Source organism: Castanea sativa, chromosome 1 (assembly GCF_040712315.1).
Source record: "Castanea sativa cultivar Marrone di Chiusa Pesio chromosome 1, ASM4071231v1".
NCBI classification, from domain to species: domain Eukaryota; kingdom Viridiplantae; phylum Streptophyta; class Magnoliopsida; order Fagales; family Fagaceae; genus Castanea; species Castanea sativa.
Window position 1 is genome coordinate 63,483,893 of NC_134013.1, and position 20,235 is coordinate 63,504,127.

At 32.3% G+C, this 20,235-nt stretch overlaps 3 protein-coding genes and 1 pseudogene across 3 annotated transcripts; 1 reads left to right on the top strand and 3 right to left on the bottom strand.

Moving 5' to 3' along the window:
- Positions 1–1,155: 1,155 nt before the first annotated feature.
- LOC142616506 (small ribosomal subunit protein bS21c) lies at positions 1,156–3,022 on the top strand. The gene is made up of 2 exons (XM_075789346.1): positions 1,156–1,631; positions 2,746–3,022. The coding sequence occupies exons 1-2, from the start codon at positions 1,219–1,221 to the stop codon at positions 2,858–2,860; spliced, it is 528 nt and encodes a 175-aa protein (XP_075645461.1). The 5' UTR covers positions 1,156–1,218; the 3' UTR covers positions 2,861–3,022.
- A 2,376-nt stretch (positions 3,023–5,398) lies between these two features.
- LOC142631850 (uncharacterized protein At4g15970-like) lies at positions 5,399–9,218 on the bottom strand (annotated as a pseudogene).
- A 416-nt stretch (positions 9,219–9,634) lies between these two features.
- Positions 9,635–11,199, bottom strand: LOC142631860 (uncharacterized protein At4g15970-like). Its single transcript, XM_075806185.1, has 3 exons — positions 11,071–11,199; positions 10,217–10,582; positions 9,635–10,105 (listed from the first exon to the last, which is right to left on the bottom strand). The coding sequence occupies exons 1-3, from the start codon at positions 11,197–11,199 to the stop codon at positions 9,635–9,637; spliced, it is 966 nt and encodes a 321-aa protein (XP_075662300.1).
- Positions 11,200–13,913: 2,714 nt separating this feature from the next.
- On the bottom strand, positions 13,914–16,872 carry LOC142633114 (uncharacterized protein At4g15970-like). The gene is made up of 3 exons (XM_075807387.1): positions 16,699–16,872; positions 14,775–15,140; positions 13,914–14,670 (listed from the first exon to the last, which is right to left on the bottom strand). The coding sequence occupies exons 1-3, from the start codon at positions 16,825–16,827 to the stop codon at positions 14,197–14,199; spliced, it is 969 nt and encodes a 322-aa protein (XP_075663502.1). The 5' UTR covers positions 16,828–16,872; the 3' UTR covers positions 13,914–14,196.
- Between the last annotated feature and the right edge of the window lie 3,363 nt (positions 16,873–20,235).

The window sequence follows — 20,235 nt, forward strand, 5'->3', positions numbered from 1 at the left end:
ATATCAATACTTTAATCTATTTTATTATAACAAAATAAACCAATAAAAATAAATAAATTATAGTAGAGACACACTTCACTTAGCCCTTATTGTTACTAAGTGGGGTAATAAAAGTGGTTGGATCTATGTTGGGTTTGTTAGGGTGAAGCCTTTAACACTTAGCCCTTATTGTTTACTGGCAATTTCATAGAATCCGATTCATGTCATTGGTTTTATATAGATAAACAAATTATCACTAAAAATAAGGACACGTTGAAGATGAAATTCAACATTTGCACACTGACAGGTGACAACGCTGTATAGTTACAAAGATGCCAAAGACTCAAAGTAGAAGACTAGACTAGAAAATTTGAAAAGCAAATGGAGAGAGAGAGAAAGATCTTTAGTCTAAATTGACAATTTGTGACCAGAAAATCTTTCTCTCACGCAAAGCCTGCCTTCCTGGTTCCTGCCCAACCTTAGTGCTCCAACAAGCTCTTGAAAATTACTAGTTGCTTTCGGTTTTTTTTTTTGCTTGGACCTGTCCTAGCTCCTAATTGCAAGTTTAAAAGTCAATTATTGACAAACTGAAATTCAAATTTTGACCAAACAAAGGTCCAAATTGACAGCCAATTTTGTGTTTTCCACTTTTCCTAATACAAAGTATAGAACCAATGCATGTTTGCCTCTCCAAAATGACCTGTACCAAACTTCCTAGCACAAAGTATAAGCATGAATGCAATTATGCAAGTTTGTCTTTTCAAAGAGACTTGTGCATTTGGTACGCTTATTCTTTTGTAACTTTTTAAAAATGAGCTGTTTATATATATATATATAATATCTATAAAAAGTTGTTCTTAAAAAAAAAAAAAGATGTCAAAGTGTAAACCATTGAACCAAAATCTACTGACCCAACAAGACTGATATCCTACTACTATTCCATTAGGCCTATTTTTACTACATTTATAGATCACGTGGCCCAAAAAATAGATAGAGGCATAGAGCCACAAAGGCCCAAACCAAAACTAATTCCAACCCAGCAGCAAATTCACATACAAACTCCAAAACACAAGCAAGAATCAAGCCCAAGATTACCGGGTCAACTTCATAGACCCAGACCCAAATCCCAACCCGATAAGACCAAAATCAAAAGGCCCACAAAAAACCAAAAAAAGAAAAAGAAAAAAAAAAGAAAGACTCAAATAATCGTTCTTCTTGAATTCTTCTTCATCATCATCCATGGCTGCCTCATCCCCTTCTCTCTTCAACTTCCTCTCCTTTCTCTTACCCTCAAAACCACCCAAAACCCCACCACCCCAGCTCACTTCTTTTCAGACCCACAAACCCCGAGATGGGTTGGTCTCACTTGTGGCCCAGGAGGACCCACTCACTTCATCTTCTTTACCTTCTTCATTGTCCTCTGTGATATGTCCTTCTCTGGCCTATTCCAACACTCTCTACTTCAGCTCAGCATACAATGTGCAAGTGATAGTAGATGACAATGAGCCCGAGGAGAGGCTTCTGGGTCGGTTCAGAAGAGAGGTGATGAGGGCTGGTGTTATTCAAGAGTGTAAGCGCAGAAGGTTCTTCGAGAACAAACAGGACGAGAAGAAGCGCAGGACACGTGACGCTGCTAAGCGAAATAAAAGAAGGTTTGGCCTTTTTTTTTTCCCTGAGGAAATGGAAAAGAATAGATTTTTTTTTTTTTTAATACTTTGCTAATTAGTCTTAATTGAAACAATCGCATGGTACTGTTTGACTTACTTGTTTCTTAGTATTTTCTGTATTTGTGGTTGCTGATGATGTTAAAGGTTGATAAAGTTTTGGTCTTTTTTGGGTTCAATTTAGTTGGTGTCCTTAGTTTAGAAGTTTTTTGCTAATTCTTTGGTAGTTGGTGTTTATATGTGGGATTTGGGGTTCTGTCTCCTTGTGCAGGTATCTGTAAATGATACTCAACCGATGTTAATGTTTGGTTGTCTGGTTGACATTAGGATTAAAACAATTGTCTTACACATAGAGTAACACTGAAAATTCTTCATTAATGGGGATAAGTTTTTTGGGGGTCTTGTGAAATGCCACCAGTTCCAGAATTTCACCATTGTATGCTAGGAAGTAAGGACACTTCATTTAGGGTGCCGTCCCCATGTCTTATCCATGTGTCTTATCCATGTCGTGTCATATCCATGTCGTGTCATACCGGTGTCGTATCAGCTGTTTCATGTTATAAGTTTTCAGAAATTGCTTGTGTCGCCATGTTGTACACATATTCGTGTCCGTGTCTGTACATCCTAGATTATATGTGTGATAGTGTGAAACATTTTTCTGTGACTATTAGTGTGAATGGTTTGCACATTTATTTATAATACAATGAGGCAGTTTAATTTCCATTATATGTCTTTTTTCTTTTCATAAGGAAGAGCAGTAGATATATGTGCGGTTTCTTTTGAAATACATAATTAATATTTTGAGCTTTTTGTTTCAAATTCGCATCTCTCATGTCAGAGTGCAAAAAGGCTTCATTGATTGTGCTTTGATTTTAGGGTGTCCATGTTTAAAGTTTTTGATCTTTGGCTATCTTAGTTGGTGTGGGATGATTTTTGTGATTGTAGTGCATATTCCTTTGGTTTTGTTTTTTTAGATCCTACAGAATAGTATATACTAACCTGTGATTAAACACCTCACCTACAAGCAAGCTATGAAGTGTTTCTTCTGTTAAATCTCTCCCTTGATAATGATTATTCATTGCTCATCTGTCTCATTCTATAGTAGGCGCCCTTTCTCAAGAACTCCACCACCAAACAACCAGGAAGTCTCGAAAAACAAGAAGGAAGATGATGAAGAAGATAATTGGGATCTACCTGCCGGAGACATTCCCTATTAAATATTAACTGCATTTCAACTTGCCTTTAATTTGTAGAACTCTTCACCTTTAAGTGTGAGAGGCTTTTGGCCCATGTGAGTTCGTTATGTGAATCCTGTTCTTTAATTGACTTGGTGCATTTATCCCTTTTGCATGTTATCAATCTAAAGTGATGATTTTTCATCTCGCGTCCATTTGAAGGCAATTTATGTGTTTATCTACCACACTTGAGAAGATAATTAATGTCAAATAAGGAGGGAGATTTCTTTGGACAGTAATAATTTCTTTTTCCTTGCTCAACTGAAAAATAGAAGGTAACCTATGTCCAGAATGAGTGAGGCACTTCCATTTGACCCTATTTTAAGGTTCATCAAGTAATGAGAGATACTCAACTTGGGAGTCTGATGTTGCTATTGATGGACTTCAAATGCTTGTTGAGAGTTATATGTTCTTCCATAATGTTATTGTATATATCCTTCTCTGTGTTTGTTAGCTATTTTTGGTCTTAGTCACACGGGCACTTGTCTGCTGGGGCTCATGGTTAATTGAAGAAAAGTCTCTTTCACATCCCAGTTGTTGAACTGGAAAGGAATTGATGAAAACAAACATGCCTCACAGATGACAAGTCTCAATGTTTCCAAATTATCACTTATGGTAAAATAAAATGGAAATTAAGCAAGAACATTGCTGCTGACTTATCAAAATAATGTTGCATAACTTATCAAAATAATCTTGCATAAATTTTGAGAAAGTTGATTGATATTGCAGAATAGCGAGTAGTAAAGAGCCTTCTACCAATTGCTTATCCGACGAACCTTATATGCAGTCAGGTAACAAATACTAATAGTAAGTAGTATATTGTTAAGAGTTTATGCAATGAATTAAGTTGGAAAAAAGTTAATAGGAGTATTAGGGAATAATATATTAATAAAAAATTATGACAGTATAACTACTCTTTCGGACAAACTCTTGGGATTGGTTATTACCCAAATGTCTGAGTTTGATAAGATTGTGATGATGTTAGATTAGAATCACAAGAAATAAAAATATCTTGATAGCATCTAGGTGGGTCTGCCGCATAACAAGCATTGAGAAACAAGGTAAAGGTGTTTGAAAAAATTTTGGTTGTTTTTCGAGAGGAAGGGGTATATTGTTTGCACATCAAATAGAGAGAATTGTCATCTGGATGGCTCAACGAGTGGCATTGGAGAAGTTTTGACACTTTTTCTGATGGGGGGAAGTTGTAAACTGCCTACTGAAGAAGGATATTTTTGTAACTGGCTTCCGAGTAGCTCATACAGGGTATTGGAAAAGTGGTAACTGGCAGCAGAATTTATGTTGGTAATCACTGACTACAAATTTGTTACCTCAAGCATGTTTAATGGAAGAAAAGTTGAACCCGAAAGGAGGCTCCGATGAGCATCTAGTGCTCTGAACAAAGGTTTGTCACTTTGTGTCACTGCACACACAAATCTAATGAAGTAAGGATGAATTGCTGAAGCATGCATAATTTATTAATTTGCCACTTATTTAAACGCAGCTGAATGTTTGTAAAACACCATTTTTTATCATATAAAGACGAAAGAAATTTTTTAGAGATAAGGTCTGCAACTTGGCCTTAAGGAGAAAATTCAAGTTTCTGATCTAGACAAACTACCAAAATAAAAGGCAATATTACTCATGATCAATAAGTTGCTACGTACTATGTTTTGCACAAGTATATTTTAGAAGCTACCTGCTTGGAGTTCCAGAATAAAACTACCCCGACTACAAATAGTTATGAGCTTCTTTAGAATAACAACGTCCTTTGTTTATGAGCCACATGGTGCAAAGCCCTTCTAGGCAAATGTTAACAAGCACTGTAGTATGCTTATTAAGTTTAAAATGTGGATCCCAGTTAAACAAAAAAATTGGATAAATGAGAGAAAAATAACATGATATGAAGTAGACCCTGCAACCAAAGAAGCTAGCAAAAATATTGACATAAAATTGGGTTTTAACCGGCACAGCAAGCAAAGAAAATATTAACATAAAGTTGGGTAAACAAAGAAAATACTGACATAAAGTTAGGTGGCAAGGTGCTCGTTAACACAACCCTAATTTTATTTTGCCTTTAAAATTGACATCGTGATTAATGTTTAAGTAACGGAATAAGATTATCTCTATTTTACTTTGCTATTACTATTATCTGCATGGCAACTTCATAGAACTAAATTTAGGTACAAGCTTTATTTTATTTTATTTTATTTTTTTATCCCATGCATTTCTTTCGGAGCTCTCCATGTAAAAGAGGATGGCTCCATATTAGCATTAGTTGAAGTTTGTGCTGTGAAGTTGATGCAGTCATCAAGAACAAGCCTTAGGTCATGGACTTTACTCTTTATATTGTCACAGCAGGTTGATTGCATGGTATAAACCTTACTCATATTCTTACTTGGCTCACAAAATTCTCCAAAGCGTGCACTTCCTTCTTGTGAGTTGTGAGTGATATTGCTTGTTGCCATCGCACAAAGAGATTTGTTCAGATACATGGGGTATATATAGAAACCTCTCAAAATGCTAGTGTTTTAAGAATTGGATGGCTATTGGACCAGATTTCATGTTAAGCCACATGATGTCTGCTTCCTGCAACCAAAAATTAACATGCGTATATATAGAATTATCAACCTTAAATTATATCATAATTATCATCTTAAATTACTTGAAAAAAAAAAATTCTTACCATGAAAGCAATATTGTAACCAAGTTCAAGCACTTCTAGCAAAAGGTCATATTTCTTTTTATCAAGCAAGAGGTGATTCAGGCTTGTGAATTCCTTTCTTGTAGCAAATTTGGATGCAAATGGTTTGAGTTGGAAGCAATGGGGATGTATGGAAGTGCAATATTGATATGCTTGATTATCGAAAGCAACAACCACTATGTGACCAAGTACCGTTGGGTCCCTTGGCCAATTAGGAAGCTCTCTAGGAAGCTGGACTTGCCAATGTTTCATAAAGAATCATCAGCATGACTGTCCTGTCTAGCATGGATGCACTGTTCAGCACTTGCAACAACTTTCTTGATTCTAAATTCTAGTAACAAAAGCAGAAAATATCATACATGATTAGATTTAGTTTGTTTTGTTTAGCAGGATTTATAATGTTATCTTGCGATTTGTCACATGAGCTAAAGCCTAAAAGCCCAAGGTGGTGGCATAATATCTTGAGTGAACTTAATTTGCCAGGTGCAGCTATAATCTAAAATGAGTTTGTCTACTTTCAATAAGACATTTCTATTTTTCTCCTTTCAATTAGAAAAATGAATTTGTCCACGCAACATATTTCTTGAAGTTCGTTTGGTAGACTGTAACGGTAATTATATAGGAATAAGAATATGTATTACAAAGAATACAAAATACTATAATGTAATACTTATTACTATTCATTTGTTTGGTGATAACAAAATAATAGAATCTTGAAGACAATGAAATGAAATTTTTTAAAATCAAATATAAGATATATTTTAGGAAATATCTTACTCATATAATTATATATTCTAAAAAATAATATTTTTTCAATTTGAAAGAAAAATTAGTTATTTTTTTATGATTTTTTATTTTCATAATTGTTATGTGCATATGGAAAGTTTATTTATTTGAAAATATATTAATTTTAGAAATTAATACACTTACTAAGGAATAATTATTACAATCCTTTTAGAGATGAATAATTATTCCTCATTTTAAAAAACAACTATTTATAAGGAATGACTATTCTTTTTAATAAAAATCTAACCCAACTACTAAATAGCTAATCCATAGGAATAACTATTACATTACAAAGCTTATTACAATCTATCAAACATACGTACCTTTAATTTTCTTTACCTTGAGCCGGAAAAGAGGTTTTGAGATTTTTTTTTTAGAATAAACTGCAGAGAGGTTTTGAATATTTACATGAACCTACATTTTTTTCCCTAATACTCATAGTTAGTTATATCAAATAGCTGTGAAAATATGTGTGGAACTAGTTGTAGTCATATCATGGTTAAGAAACTTACCTCTCATAAAATGCAAATACTAATTAATAATTACTATATATAGTTAAATTTTTAATAGTTCCATATGAAAACAAAATCATAATAAATACTCATTAATATTTACCATAATTAAGTAATTTAATAATTCCATATAAAAACTCATTCATATTAATTACATATTAACATCATAATTATCAAATATTATATATAGATACATAATAAATGAGAGAATTTTTTTTTGGAGATAAAATTGTATTTTAAAGTTTAAACATAGTAAATTTCAAATTACACCCTTAAAATTTGGAGATTTGAATTTTACACCTTAAAGTTTTAAAATTTGGATTTTACCCCTAAATTTTAGAGGTGTTTGGATTTTATTCCCTAAAATTTAAGGGTGTTTAGAATTTATTCACAACTATCTTGTGTGACAGATTATAATTGGTTGACTGCCACTTTTACATGAATCTACTATTTTTTTCCCCCAATACTCATAGTTAATCATATCAAATAGTTGTGAAAATATGTGTGAAACTAGTTGTAGTTATATTATTTTTGTTAATTTTATAAAAATTGGTTGTATAGATCAAGGCCCATGAATATAGCCTATAACAAGGAATTTTTTAGGATCATGGTTAAGACACTTACCTCTAACAAAATGCAAATACTAATTAATAATTACTATAGTTAAATTTTATATAGTTCCATATGAAAACAAAATCATAATAAATACTCATTAATATTTACCATAATTAAATATTTAATCTCAATCATTTTTTTTATAATTAAATATTTAATAATTCCAGATAAAATCACATTCATATTAATTACATATTAACAACAATCATAATGATCAAATATTATATATAGATACATAATAAATGAGAGATTTTTTTTTGGAGATAAAATTGCAAAATTACACCCTTAAAATTTGAGGATTTGAATTTTACACTGTAAAGTTTCAAAATTTAGATTTTACCCCTAAATTTTAGAAGTGTTTAGATTTTATTCTCTAAAATTTGAAGATGTTTAGATTTTATAGCTTGAAGTTTCAAAATTTGAGGGTGTAAAATTTAAATACCCCCAAACTTTAAAGGGTAAAATCTAAATTCTGAAACGATAGTGTAAAATTCAAATATCCCTAAACTTTAAGAGATAAAATCCAAATTCTGAAAATTTAAAGTGTAAAATCTAAACACTCCTAAACTTTATGGGTGTAATTTGCAATTTACCATTTAAAAAAAATTTTCAATGTATTGCATGGTTGCTAATAACTAATCCTTGTTGGGGATATTACACAAAGTAATATTGGAAGAAGAAGGTTAATACAAAAGACAAACAGAAAATAGATAACTTGGAGGCACTATATCATTTTCCTCAGACAATATTTGCCCCCCCCCACACTTTTGTTGCTAAAAGGTTATCGCAAATTTGTCTCTAGGATACAACCAAGATGTTGAGTTCTACAGATAACAATTCTGGAGAATAACCACTGGATTTCTTGTGTTTCTCTCAAACTTTCTCTTTTTTTGGAGTTGGTAACATAAGCTTTTATTTATACTCATAGAGTTATGTTTCATAAAAAGGCACGTATGGAGAGTTAGTTATTTTTTAAATGAACATAAGTCTCTATTCATACCCATAGGGTTATGTTTGATGAAAAGACACATATGAAGAGTTAGTTATTTTTTCATAAAACGGTTAACAAAGATTGAAACCTCTTCAACCTTTTTGAACAGTCACTAGAAAATTCTGCAGAAAATTCTAAAAAATTTCAGAAAATTCAGATTTTCGAATTTTCTTTTAGAAAATTCTAGAACTTAAATTTTCATTTTATGATACCATATTTTCTAAACTCAAATATCATTATTATAACATATTCTTGTATATATCTATATATACAACAATCATCTCTTAAGATAAAGTTGGTGAATGGAGAAAATATACAGCACAAAGATACTTATAAGAAGCCTAAAAAAAATTCTTTCTATTTGGCACAAAATTTGCAACACTGCATGTCATTAAAAGATTAAACACCCGAAACAAAGGCACATGCAAGAATATTCAAACTAAAAGAAATAACATATATATATATATATATATATAGGTGTAAAAATAAGAAAAATATTACTAAAATCATGTGATCAACACCCGGAAAAAGGTTCCAAGATATGACTCATAATTAAAGTAATACTAAAGCCCTATAAATAAAGATTACGAAGAAAGATTCTTACAGACTAAAAATTGAGAAGCCTTTTTTTTCCTGTCATTCCTGCTGATATAGAAGATTGATACAACAGCAAGCATACAATACGAAAACGATTAAGAAAGCTACTACAGGCTTTATCAGTCTCGACGCTCCCATCTCTCTCAATGAGTGGACTTTTCTCTAAACTTCTTGTGACACAGGAGGGGCCTTTATGGTTTTTATAATCATAAGGAAGAAATTAATATAAAAGGAAATAGTACTCATGATCACTAAGTTGCTACGGTCTATATGTTCTGCACAAGAAGATATTGGAAGCTACCTGTTTGAAATTCTAGAATAAAACTTCCCCGACTATATAAATACTAGTTATGAACTTCTTTAGAATAACAACAACCTCTGTTTATTTGGGATGTCACAAATAGTCCAATATGTACTATTTTACACGGTGAAAAGTCCTTTCAGTTTTTTTTTTTTTTCCTTTCAAATTGACCTTGTGAATGCTCATCTCCATTTTACTTTGCTATTATCTGCAAGGCAACTGCATAGAACTAAATTTAGGTATAAGCATTTTTTTATGTCATGCATTTCTTTGGAGCTCTCCATGAAAAAGAGGATATCCCCATACTAGGCTTACTACCATTAGTTGACATTCGTGCTGTGAAGGTGATCCAGTCATCAAGAACAAGCCTGAGGTCATGTACTTTACTCTTTATATTGTCACAGCATGTTGATTGCATGGTATAAACCTTACTCATATTATTACTTGGCTCACAAAATCCACCAAAATAACTAGTGTCCACATATTTAGTGTGCCCTCGAAGCTTGTGAACTGCCATCTCACAAAAAGAACGGTCTAGATACGTGGGGAATAGAACCCTCAGAAACTGCAAGAATTTTAAGAATTTGATGGCTTCTGCACTAGATTTCATGTAGAGGAGTCCCTTATCTTGGATTTTGGTTCCCCTTAAAGCACATGAAATTGTTACTCGTACATGGGGTTCGAAGAGTACAAATGGATTCCTAAGCCACATGACATCTGCTTCCTGCAACAAAAAATTAACGTGCATATATATGGGATTATCAACTTTAAATAATGCTCATAACCATCCTCTTAATTACTAGACCAAAAAAAAAAAAGGAAGAAAAAACCTTACCGTGAAAACGATATTGTAACCTAGTTTAATCACTTCAAGCAAAAGGTCATATTTAATTTTTTTTAGCATAAGGTGATCTGGGCTAGTGGATCCCTTTCTTTTAGCAAGTTTGGATGTAACTGGTGTGAGCTGGAAGCAATGGGAATGTATAGAAGTGCAATATCGATATGCTTGATTATCCAAAGCAGCAATCACTAAGTGATTCAAGAACCGTTGGGTCTTTTGGCCAATTCGAAAGCTCTCTAGGAAGAGATCAAGAACAGAGCCTGGACTTCCCCATGTTTCATCAAGAATGGTCAGTATGACTGTTCTATCTTCCATGGATGCACTCCTCAGCACTTGGAACAACTTTCTGGATTCTGAATTCTAGTAACAAAAGTAGAAAATTATCAAACATGTTTACATTTTCTTTAGCAAGACTAATAATGTTAACCCGCGAATTTGTCACACGACCTAAAGCTCGAGGTGGTGGAATGATATCTTTATTACTAATGGTTATGTAGGATTTTTTTAAGGCGGCTGTGGGTGAACTCTGTGATGTCTTTCAAAGACATGTTCTTTTTAATGCGATTTCAGTTGAGTAAGAACATACTAGAATTTATCAAACTCCGAAGACCCAACTGTTGAGTCAGGAGCTTCTCTAGCATATGTTTGCTAGAAAAGGAAGAAGGGTATATATACAGGTTTGGACATAAACATTAAACACCCAAAACAAAGGTACAATAATACTCGAAATCATTTAAATCTACTAAAAAATCATATGTTCAACACCCAGAAAAAGGTTCCAAGATAAGACTTACAATTAAAGTATACTAAAACCTTATAAATGAAGATTAAGAAGAAAAGATTCTTACATATTGAAAATTGAGAATCCTTTTATTTCCTGTCACTCCTGTTGGTATAGAAGATCTATGGAACAACAAGCTTACAACGAAAACGATTAAGAAAGCTACTGCAGGCTTTATCAGTCTCAACGCTCCCATCTCTCTCAATGAATGGAATTTTCTCTAAACCTGTTGTGAGAAAGGTGGAACCTTTATGGTATATACATTCATAAGGAAGAAATGAATCGCAACCATTACAGAGAGAATAATTTGAAAAGATACATGCCATTTATGTACAACCTTATAAAAGGGAAGTTGAAGTAAATGCTTCCTCATCCATGCACTTGATATATATATATATATATATATATATATATATATATATATATATATATATATATATATATATATATATATATATATATATATATATATATTAGAAACATTAAACTCCAACCACCAATTAAAAGATGATATTAATATTTGTCACGTGGAATGCACATGACTCACTTAACTTAACAAACCAAGTGAATCATGTGCACTATACATGACAGAACACACATTATCTCTGTATTGGTAGTTGAAGTCTGAGACTCTCAACATGCTTAGAGTTAAATATTTTCCTCTTTTTTTATAAAGTAGGTATAATTGAATTGATGAAGTCTTACTCACTCTTGTATTGAGAAAGGAAAAAGTTTAACTCCAAACTAGTTTTGAGCTATTTTGCTCTAACTTATAATGTGATAATTGAAGAGACTATCCATGTGTGGTTTTAGCCATATAACTTTTTTTTAATAATTTATGAGACATATTTAAATAATAAACATTGATAGTATTATAAAACGCCACATAATGAGTTGGAAAATATGGCTCCAAACTCAAAAAAAAAAAAAACACTATCTTAGTTAGCTAGTGTAGACGACTAAATTTCTTAGTTCGAAATAAATCAAACAAGTGAAATAGTTTCACAAATGCGAATTTGTATTGATGAATATGTGGTACAATTCTCTGTAATTACAAAAGAGTGATCCTCTGATTCGATCTCCTTGACAGATTTGTTGATTGAAATTGTGGTAATGTGATTTTGATTCGAACACTGAATGTACTTCAATTTAGCTGAAGAATGGATCGAAGATCCTTGAAACAGAATTACAATGAATCTCTGGCTATGAGTTTGTTAGAAATTCTTTGTTCTTTGTGTTCTTGGTACGTTCTTCGTCTTTGAAGGTTTGTGGTGGAAGTTCTTCGGTGCTTTAGAGGCTTGATTCCGTAGAGCTTCGTTGATTTATGGTGTGTTGAGGTTCCTAGAGACTTTTGAGCTTGATTCCAGTGAACTTTTAGATTTAGGAATATGATTTGGATGATTCCTCTTCGATTGTTCTTCATATTTGAAGGTTTGAGGTGGAAGTTCTTCGGCACTTTGGAGGCTTGAATTTGTAGAGTTTCACCAATTTGTGGTTTGTTGAGGTTTCTGGAGGCTTTTGAGCTTGATTCCAGTGATCTTTGAGATCTAGACAATTAGTTTGAATGACTTTGCTTCAAATGTTGTCTATATTCGAGGTTGAAGTTCTTGAAGTTCCTAGAGGCTTCGGGGTTTGATTCCAGCAAAGCTTCTGGATTTTTGAACTCACGATATCTTTTTCTCTCCCCCTAATGTATTAGGAAGGTTTCTATTTATAGGAGTTTGGAAGTGGGCGAGCGACACGTGGCAGAGTCTGATTGGTGACATATGTCACAGCCTGATTGGTCCGCTTATGTCATTGCTTACACATGCTGGATTGCTTGTGTCATCGCTTACACGTGCAGGGCTGCTTGTGTCATCGCTTACGCATGCTGATGCGTTTCATGCCTTTATTTCAATGACACTTGGCAAATTTCTATTGGTTTCTGAATAGTGATAGCAAAACCTAGTAGCAGTACGTGGCGCTTTGTAATTAGTTGTATTTTGTGGACTTGGTAGTATGATGTGTCAGCTTGTGATAGGTCGGAAATTTTTCCTCTCTACAGTTGGATCTTTATTTTTCCCATAAAATTTGTAAGGAGTGGTGTCATCAAAAATTTTGTAACTCAACTGGTTGAATTTCCTAGTGTTTTTAATGAAAACTTTTAGGGTTTAAATCTTCCATTCCTTAACTAACGGAATTATAAAAAATAAAAAATAAAATAGTTGCAAGGAGTGGGAAAAATGAGATTTAAATATAGGTTCTCTTCATGGGAGACAAACTAATGACATTGAACATAAGATTTTTTGAATTAAATTTGTATTTGAAAAAAAGATTTATATCTTTGCATCTAATTAATGGTGTAAAGATTTTGTGTTGCGTAATGTAGATTTGAAGTTATCGCTTAATTTACGAGGAACCCAAATCAAAGAAGCAATCAATAAGTAGTTTTTGGATTGTGATAAACCATAAACGTACTATGCCTATTTGGATGGATTGCTAAAGCACAGATCTAATTGCTAAGGATGGATTGCTAAAGCACGCATAATTGATTAATTTGTCACTTACTCAAACATACCTGAATGTTTGTACAAGATTGTTTCTCAGACCTCCAAGATATCAAGAAATTTTCCAAGAACACACAATACCCAGTTAGAGATTTTTTAGTATCTGAGCATCCTGCCCAATTTGCATCACAGAATGCTTTGAGCTGCAAATCTGACTTTGCTGAGAAATAAATCCCTTGACCTGGTTTTCCTTTTATATATTGAAGAACTCTAAGTGCTGCCTTCATGTGAGTACAACGCCATCTTATCTTGTAAATAAAAATATGGACAAGAAACAAAAACAAAATCATAAATTAATAACGTCTGCAACTTAGTCTTAAGGAGAAATATGTGATCTAGACAAACTTCCAAAATGATAGGCAATATTACTCATGATCACTAAGTAGATATTGGAAGCTACCTGTTTGGAGTTCCAGAATAGAACTTCCCTACCTATATATAAATAATTATGATTTTATTTGGGATGCCACAAATAATCCAATATATACTGTTTTACACGGTGCAAAGTCCTTTTAGTAAATTATTTTCCCTTTCAAGTTGACCTCGTGATTAATGTTACAAGCAAACGGAATAAATCCTCTCCATTTTACTCTGCTATCTACAAGGCAACTTCATGGAACTAAATTTCGATATAAGCATTTTTTTCTTTATCCCACGCATTTCTTCGGAGCTCTCCATGTAAAAGGGGACGTCCCCATACTAGCATTAGTTGACACTTGTGCTGTGAAGTTGATCCAGTCATCAAGAACAAGCCTGAGGTCATGGACTTTACTCTTAACATTGTCGCAGCAGGTTGATTGCATAGTATAAACCTTGCTCATATTTTTACTTGGCTCACAAAATCCACCAAAATAAGTTATGTCCAGATGTTTAACACTGTACCCTTTAAGCTTGTGAGTTACCATCACACAAATCGAATTGTCTAGATAGTTGGGGAATAGAACCCTCTCAAAACGCAAAATTTTTAAGAATTCAAAGGATATTTCATCAGCTTTCATGAAGAAGAGTCCCTTATCTATCATGGGGGTTCCCCCTTGTGGATTGGAACCACATGCAAGTGTTACTGTTTTGACACTGTCGAAGTGTTCAAATGGATTCCTAAGCCACATGACATCTGCTTCCTGCAACCAAAAATTAACAGTGCATATATGTGGAATCATCAACATTAAATGATGATCATAACCATCCTCTTAATTACTAGAACCGAAAAAAAAAAAAAAAATACCGTGAAAGCGAAATTGTAACCTAGTTTAACCACTTCAAGGAAAAGGTCAAGTCTCATTATTTTTAGCGTAAGGTGATCTGGGCTTGTGGATCCCTTTCTTTTTGCGAGTTTGGATGTAACTGATGTGAGTTGGAAGCAATGGGGATGTATAGAAATGCAATATTGATATGCTTGATTATCCAAAGCAACAACAACTATGTGATTCAAGAACTTTTGGGTCTTTTGGCCAATTCGAAAGCTCTCTAGGAAGAGATCAAGAACAGAGCCTGGGCTTGCCAATGTTTCATCAAGAATGGTCAGTATGACTGTTCTATCTTCCATGGATGCACTCCTCAGCACTTGGAACAACTTTCTGGATTCTGAGTTCTAGTAACAAAAGTAGAAATTATCAAACATAACAAGAATAAATATCATCTTTTGCCTAAATTTCAAAGCCAAAATTAGGAAAATGAAGTAGATTTGATCTCTCACCATTAAAAAATAAGAGATTTTATCAGTTAACCCCACTAAATAAAAAGAATTTGATCTTTTACCATCAAAGTAAGAAATTTTTATGCTTATTAATTTAGTTGCCTATCAATCTATCATATTGACGTAGGAGACAATATATAAATTATTATTATTATTATTATTATGTTGTCATAATTTTTGGAATTTCCTTGTATAGGGGTTTAGTTCCTTTCTTTAGAGAATGGAGAGTGATGTGATTGAATAGTGGGATAACATGATACAAGAGGAGAGGATAAAGTGCATCAAGCATGATATTCGTTCTTGGTAAAGAATGAAAAATATGTGGATTAATTTTCTTTTTTCTCCGTAATTATTATTATGTATTCAATTATAAAACTATTGATTATGGATATTTAAATTAGATTTGTATGCAGAATATTATCAACCAATCAGTATTTGACATGTTCAAATACATTACATTTTAGCATTTCAAACCAATCTTCATTGATGATCAAAATAAAGCATCAAGATTCCATCAATATAAATGATATAATTTATCATTTCTTCATCTAGCTTCAAAACATAAAATGCATCAATTAAAGCATAAACACACAATTGTCTACTTCCAACTTTGAGTTCAGCCCACAGTTTGGACAAAATCAAATCTATGCAACATCCAAGTATCCAACCAGGTCATCCAATCTCATTAATAAAATAATCTACCAAATTGCAAATATCAAGAAAAAAAAAACTTATTACAATGATAAATAACATGTAACCATTTATTTAGGGTGTGCATAGGTGGAGTTCGGGCAAACCCGCAACCAATCCAATCAACTTACTAGGCTGCACTGTGGAGTCAACCCACCAATCTATCAAAACCCGCAACCAATCCAATCAACTTACTAGGCTGGATTGGATTGGTTTGGTTTTGATAGATCGGTGGGTTGACTCCACAGTGCACACCCCTACATTTATCTATAGACATAATATGTTATTCTTGGGCATGGTGTAGTTTTAGAGAATCCAACTACTTCCTGATCAACCGATTTTCCTGGGTTTATAAATTTTTTTTTTAATTGTATTATGAAACCTTGCTTGGGTTATATTTCGAAGACGTGTCCTTTTTCAGGCGATTTCGGTTAACTAATAAGAACATGGTACTTATCAAACTCAGAAAACCCAACTGTTGAGTGTGGAGCTTCTCTAGCATATGTTTGGGTAGAACAATGGGTGTTTATATGTATATACAGGGTTTGGATATAAACTTTTAAACCCAAAACAAAGGTACAATTATACTCAAAATCATAGAAATAACATAATTAAATATAAGAGTTAAAAAACAAGAAAAATATTACATAAATATATACTAAAATCAAATGTTCAATACCCAGAAAAAGGTTCCAAGAAATGACTTACAATTAAAGAAATACTAAAACCCAATAAATAAAGATTAAGAAGAAAAGATTCTTACAGATTGAAAATTGAGAAGCCATTTTTTTCCTGTCACTCCCGTTGCTATAGAAGATCGATAAAACAGCAAGCATACAACGAAAACGATTAAGAAAGCTACTACAGGCTTTATCAGTCTAGACCCTTCCATCTCTCACTCTCTCTCAATGAAAGGGCTTTTCTCTAAACTTGTTTTGAGATATTAAGGTGGAGACTTTATGGTTTTATAATCATAAGAAAGAAATAAGTTGCACCCGTTACACAGAGTAAGAGTAATCTAATAAGATACTTGCCATATTTATACATAATACATATATGACATATCCATCTAAAAGGGAGGTTGAAACTAATTAATGCTTTCACATTCATCCAATTTTTTCTTCTTATAATCTTTTAGAGTAATTTTTCTTTTAGAATCGGGTAAGTACAATTGAAGTCTTTTATTTTTGAGAAACAAATACACACAAAAGGATGAGAAAAAGATGTTCCAACATAAAAACACAAGACAAATTTTAAAATCCTCTCCCTTATATTTATTAATAATTTCTTTTAAAATTTACTTATTGGCCCTCCTTATTTAAAAAAAATTGTAAAAAAAACTCATCTAAAATATTAATCTCTCATTTTTTTCCCTTCTAATATTCACTTTTGTGCCATGCATGTATAACTCATTAATTTTAGAAGTATTTAAAGCATATGTTAAAAAAAAACCATATAAGTGTTAATGACCCCAAACAGTCAGACACTCACTTAAGCTCTGTTTGTTTTGCTGGAAAACTTTCTGTAAAGATAGTTTACCACATTTTCCAGTGTTTGGTAGTACGAAAAAAAACTGGTCAACAGAAAACTATCTTTAGTCAATGGAAAATCTTAATAAAAATAAGGCTTGTTTTTTATAGCTTGTTTTCCAAAAATTTTTCTTAGAAAACAATCTCTATCTCACAGTACGCTCTCTCACTCTCACTCTTTCTCTTTTCCATTTTCTTTTTCTTTCCTCACACCTTCATTATCACTCACTCTGATCTCTCCTCTTCCATAGATCTCTCTCCCTCACTCTCTCTCCATATTTCTCTTCCCCTTTATAACACAGTTCTTTGAGTAGATTTTTTTTCCCTCATTGCTCAGTAATTATTTCATTCATCTCTACCAACTTGCAAAAGAGAACATATTTGCAGCGGTAATTATTCATTCCTCTCTACCAAAATCTCAATTCTTTACTTTGAATTTCAAACTTGATTTTATTTTTTCTCTAAGAAACTTTTGGTTTGATGGATTCCATGTATAAGTTTTTTTTTTTTTTTTCACATAAAAGTGCTAAAAAAAATATATAAAAAATAAAAAAGAAGAAAGAATGGATGAATGAAGTAAAAGACGAAAATTTTAAACATAGTGCCTATATAGCTTTAAATTACTTTTACATAGCATAATCTTTTTTGTTGATAGATACATTATGCATATATTATGTAGTGATAATATATTATGTAGATACATTATATAAATACATAATTTTGAGTAATATTAAAGATTTCTGATTGACCATAGTAGACAATTAGTGTACTAGCAAAAAGAGTAGACAATGAAAAATTATTGTTATTTTGTACTTATTAAAGATGTATTCTCCTGTCAATTTTATGTATATAGACAAATGGTTAATATATATATATATATAAATGTGTTTGTGTGTGTGTGGACGTTCCTGTCCATATATATAAGTAAAATGAGTGGTAGAGATCATGAAAATTTGACAACTAATTTTTATTGTATCTATTGTCAAAATTTTAGTATGAAAACCAAATTCATCCTTGGTTTTTTTTTTTTTTAATATTGATTACATTAGTTAGTTTACATAATACGCATGTTTTAAATTACACAAGAAATATAAAAAATAAAAATAAAAATTTGTATACCAAACACCAGAAAACATTCTTAAGCTCATTTTCAAGGTCGTTACCAAACACTGGAAAATGATATAGTTTTTTAGAAAATGCTCTTTGAAAAATGAACCATTTTCCAGAAAATGTTGACGCTGAAACAAACAGAGCGTTAAAGGAAAATTAAGCAAAAAAAAAAAAAAAAAGTATAATTATTAATGTCATTTTTTTTTTCCTTCTATTATTCACTTTTTTTTTTGTCATGTATAAATCATTTATTTTAGGATTATTTAAAGCATACGTTCATGAAAATATATTAACTAGGTGAATTTCTCTAGTAGAAAAAAAGAAGGTGAAAATACACTTTTGGTCTTTACATTTTGGGCCGATTCCCATTTTGGTCCTTATTTTGATTTTGCTACTATTCCAATTACAAAAACAGAAAATTAATTATATTTTGGTTCCTGCCGTCAACCCATTAACTAAAAAATCCTATATGGCAAACGGAGTGCATATGTGGCATGCTAGATGCTGACGTGACTAATAAAATAATATTAAAAATACCACATCAGCACCCATGCCAGTATTTTAATAAATAAAAATGCCACCTAAGAAACTAAAAAATCAAATAATGAAATTAATTTTTTAAATATAAAAAATTATCAATCTTAACTAAAAAAAAACACTACTGCTAGCTCTAAACCTCACAGACCACTCCCTCTAACCTAAACACACAAAAACAAATCCAAAACCTCAAATTGCAACCAAATTAGCCCTAACCAAAACTAATTCCCTCAAAGCTAATTCTCTGTCAACTGAAACTTTTTCTCTCTAAGGTTTTTGGATCTTGGTTTGATCTGGGTTAGAGATAGAGAGAGGTTGAAATCAATTTGATCAGGGTTAGAGAGAGATGCTAAGATCGGTTGCTAGCGGTAGTGCGATGCAAGACTAGAGTGATGTTGAGATTGGTTCTATCTCTTCGATCTAAATGAAGAAACTCGGTCTCTCCCTCACAAGCACCACCGCCATGACAGCCACCACGACCACAAATCCAAACCCAGTGGCATCTCGGTCTCTCCCTCTCTTCGATCTACATAGTTGGAATAGGTTTTTGCTATTTGGTTTTCATTTGGGTTTGCTTTGTTGGGTCTGTAAATTTGGATGAAGGTGTGTAAGATATTTGTGTTTGTTGAAGGTCTTTGTGTTTGTAACGAGAACGTGAAAGAATCAACTGAGTAATTGTTGAATGTCTTTGTGTTTTGTAAATCTGTGGGTATGTCGTTGTGTTGTGTAAATTTGAGTGATTTTATGGGTTTGGTTGCAAAGGAAATGTAAGAAAAGAGAAAAAAAAATCTTGATTCTTTAATTTTTTGGGCAAGGTTGGATGATTGACTGCAAAGAATGCATTTCCAGGTTCTTCATGTTCTTCAAAAAAAAAAAAAATTAATTCTTTTCTTTTCTTAATTTTTTTTTAATAAAAAATTTCATTATTTGATTTTTAAATATCTGAGGTGGCATTTTTATTTATTAAAATGATGACATGGATGTTGATGTGGTATTTTTAATATTATTTTATTAGCCTCATCAGAATCTAGCATGCCATGTATGCACTCCGTTTGCCATGTAGGATTTTTCTGTTAGTGGGTTGACGATAGGGACCAAAATATAATTGATTTTCTGTTTTTAGG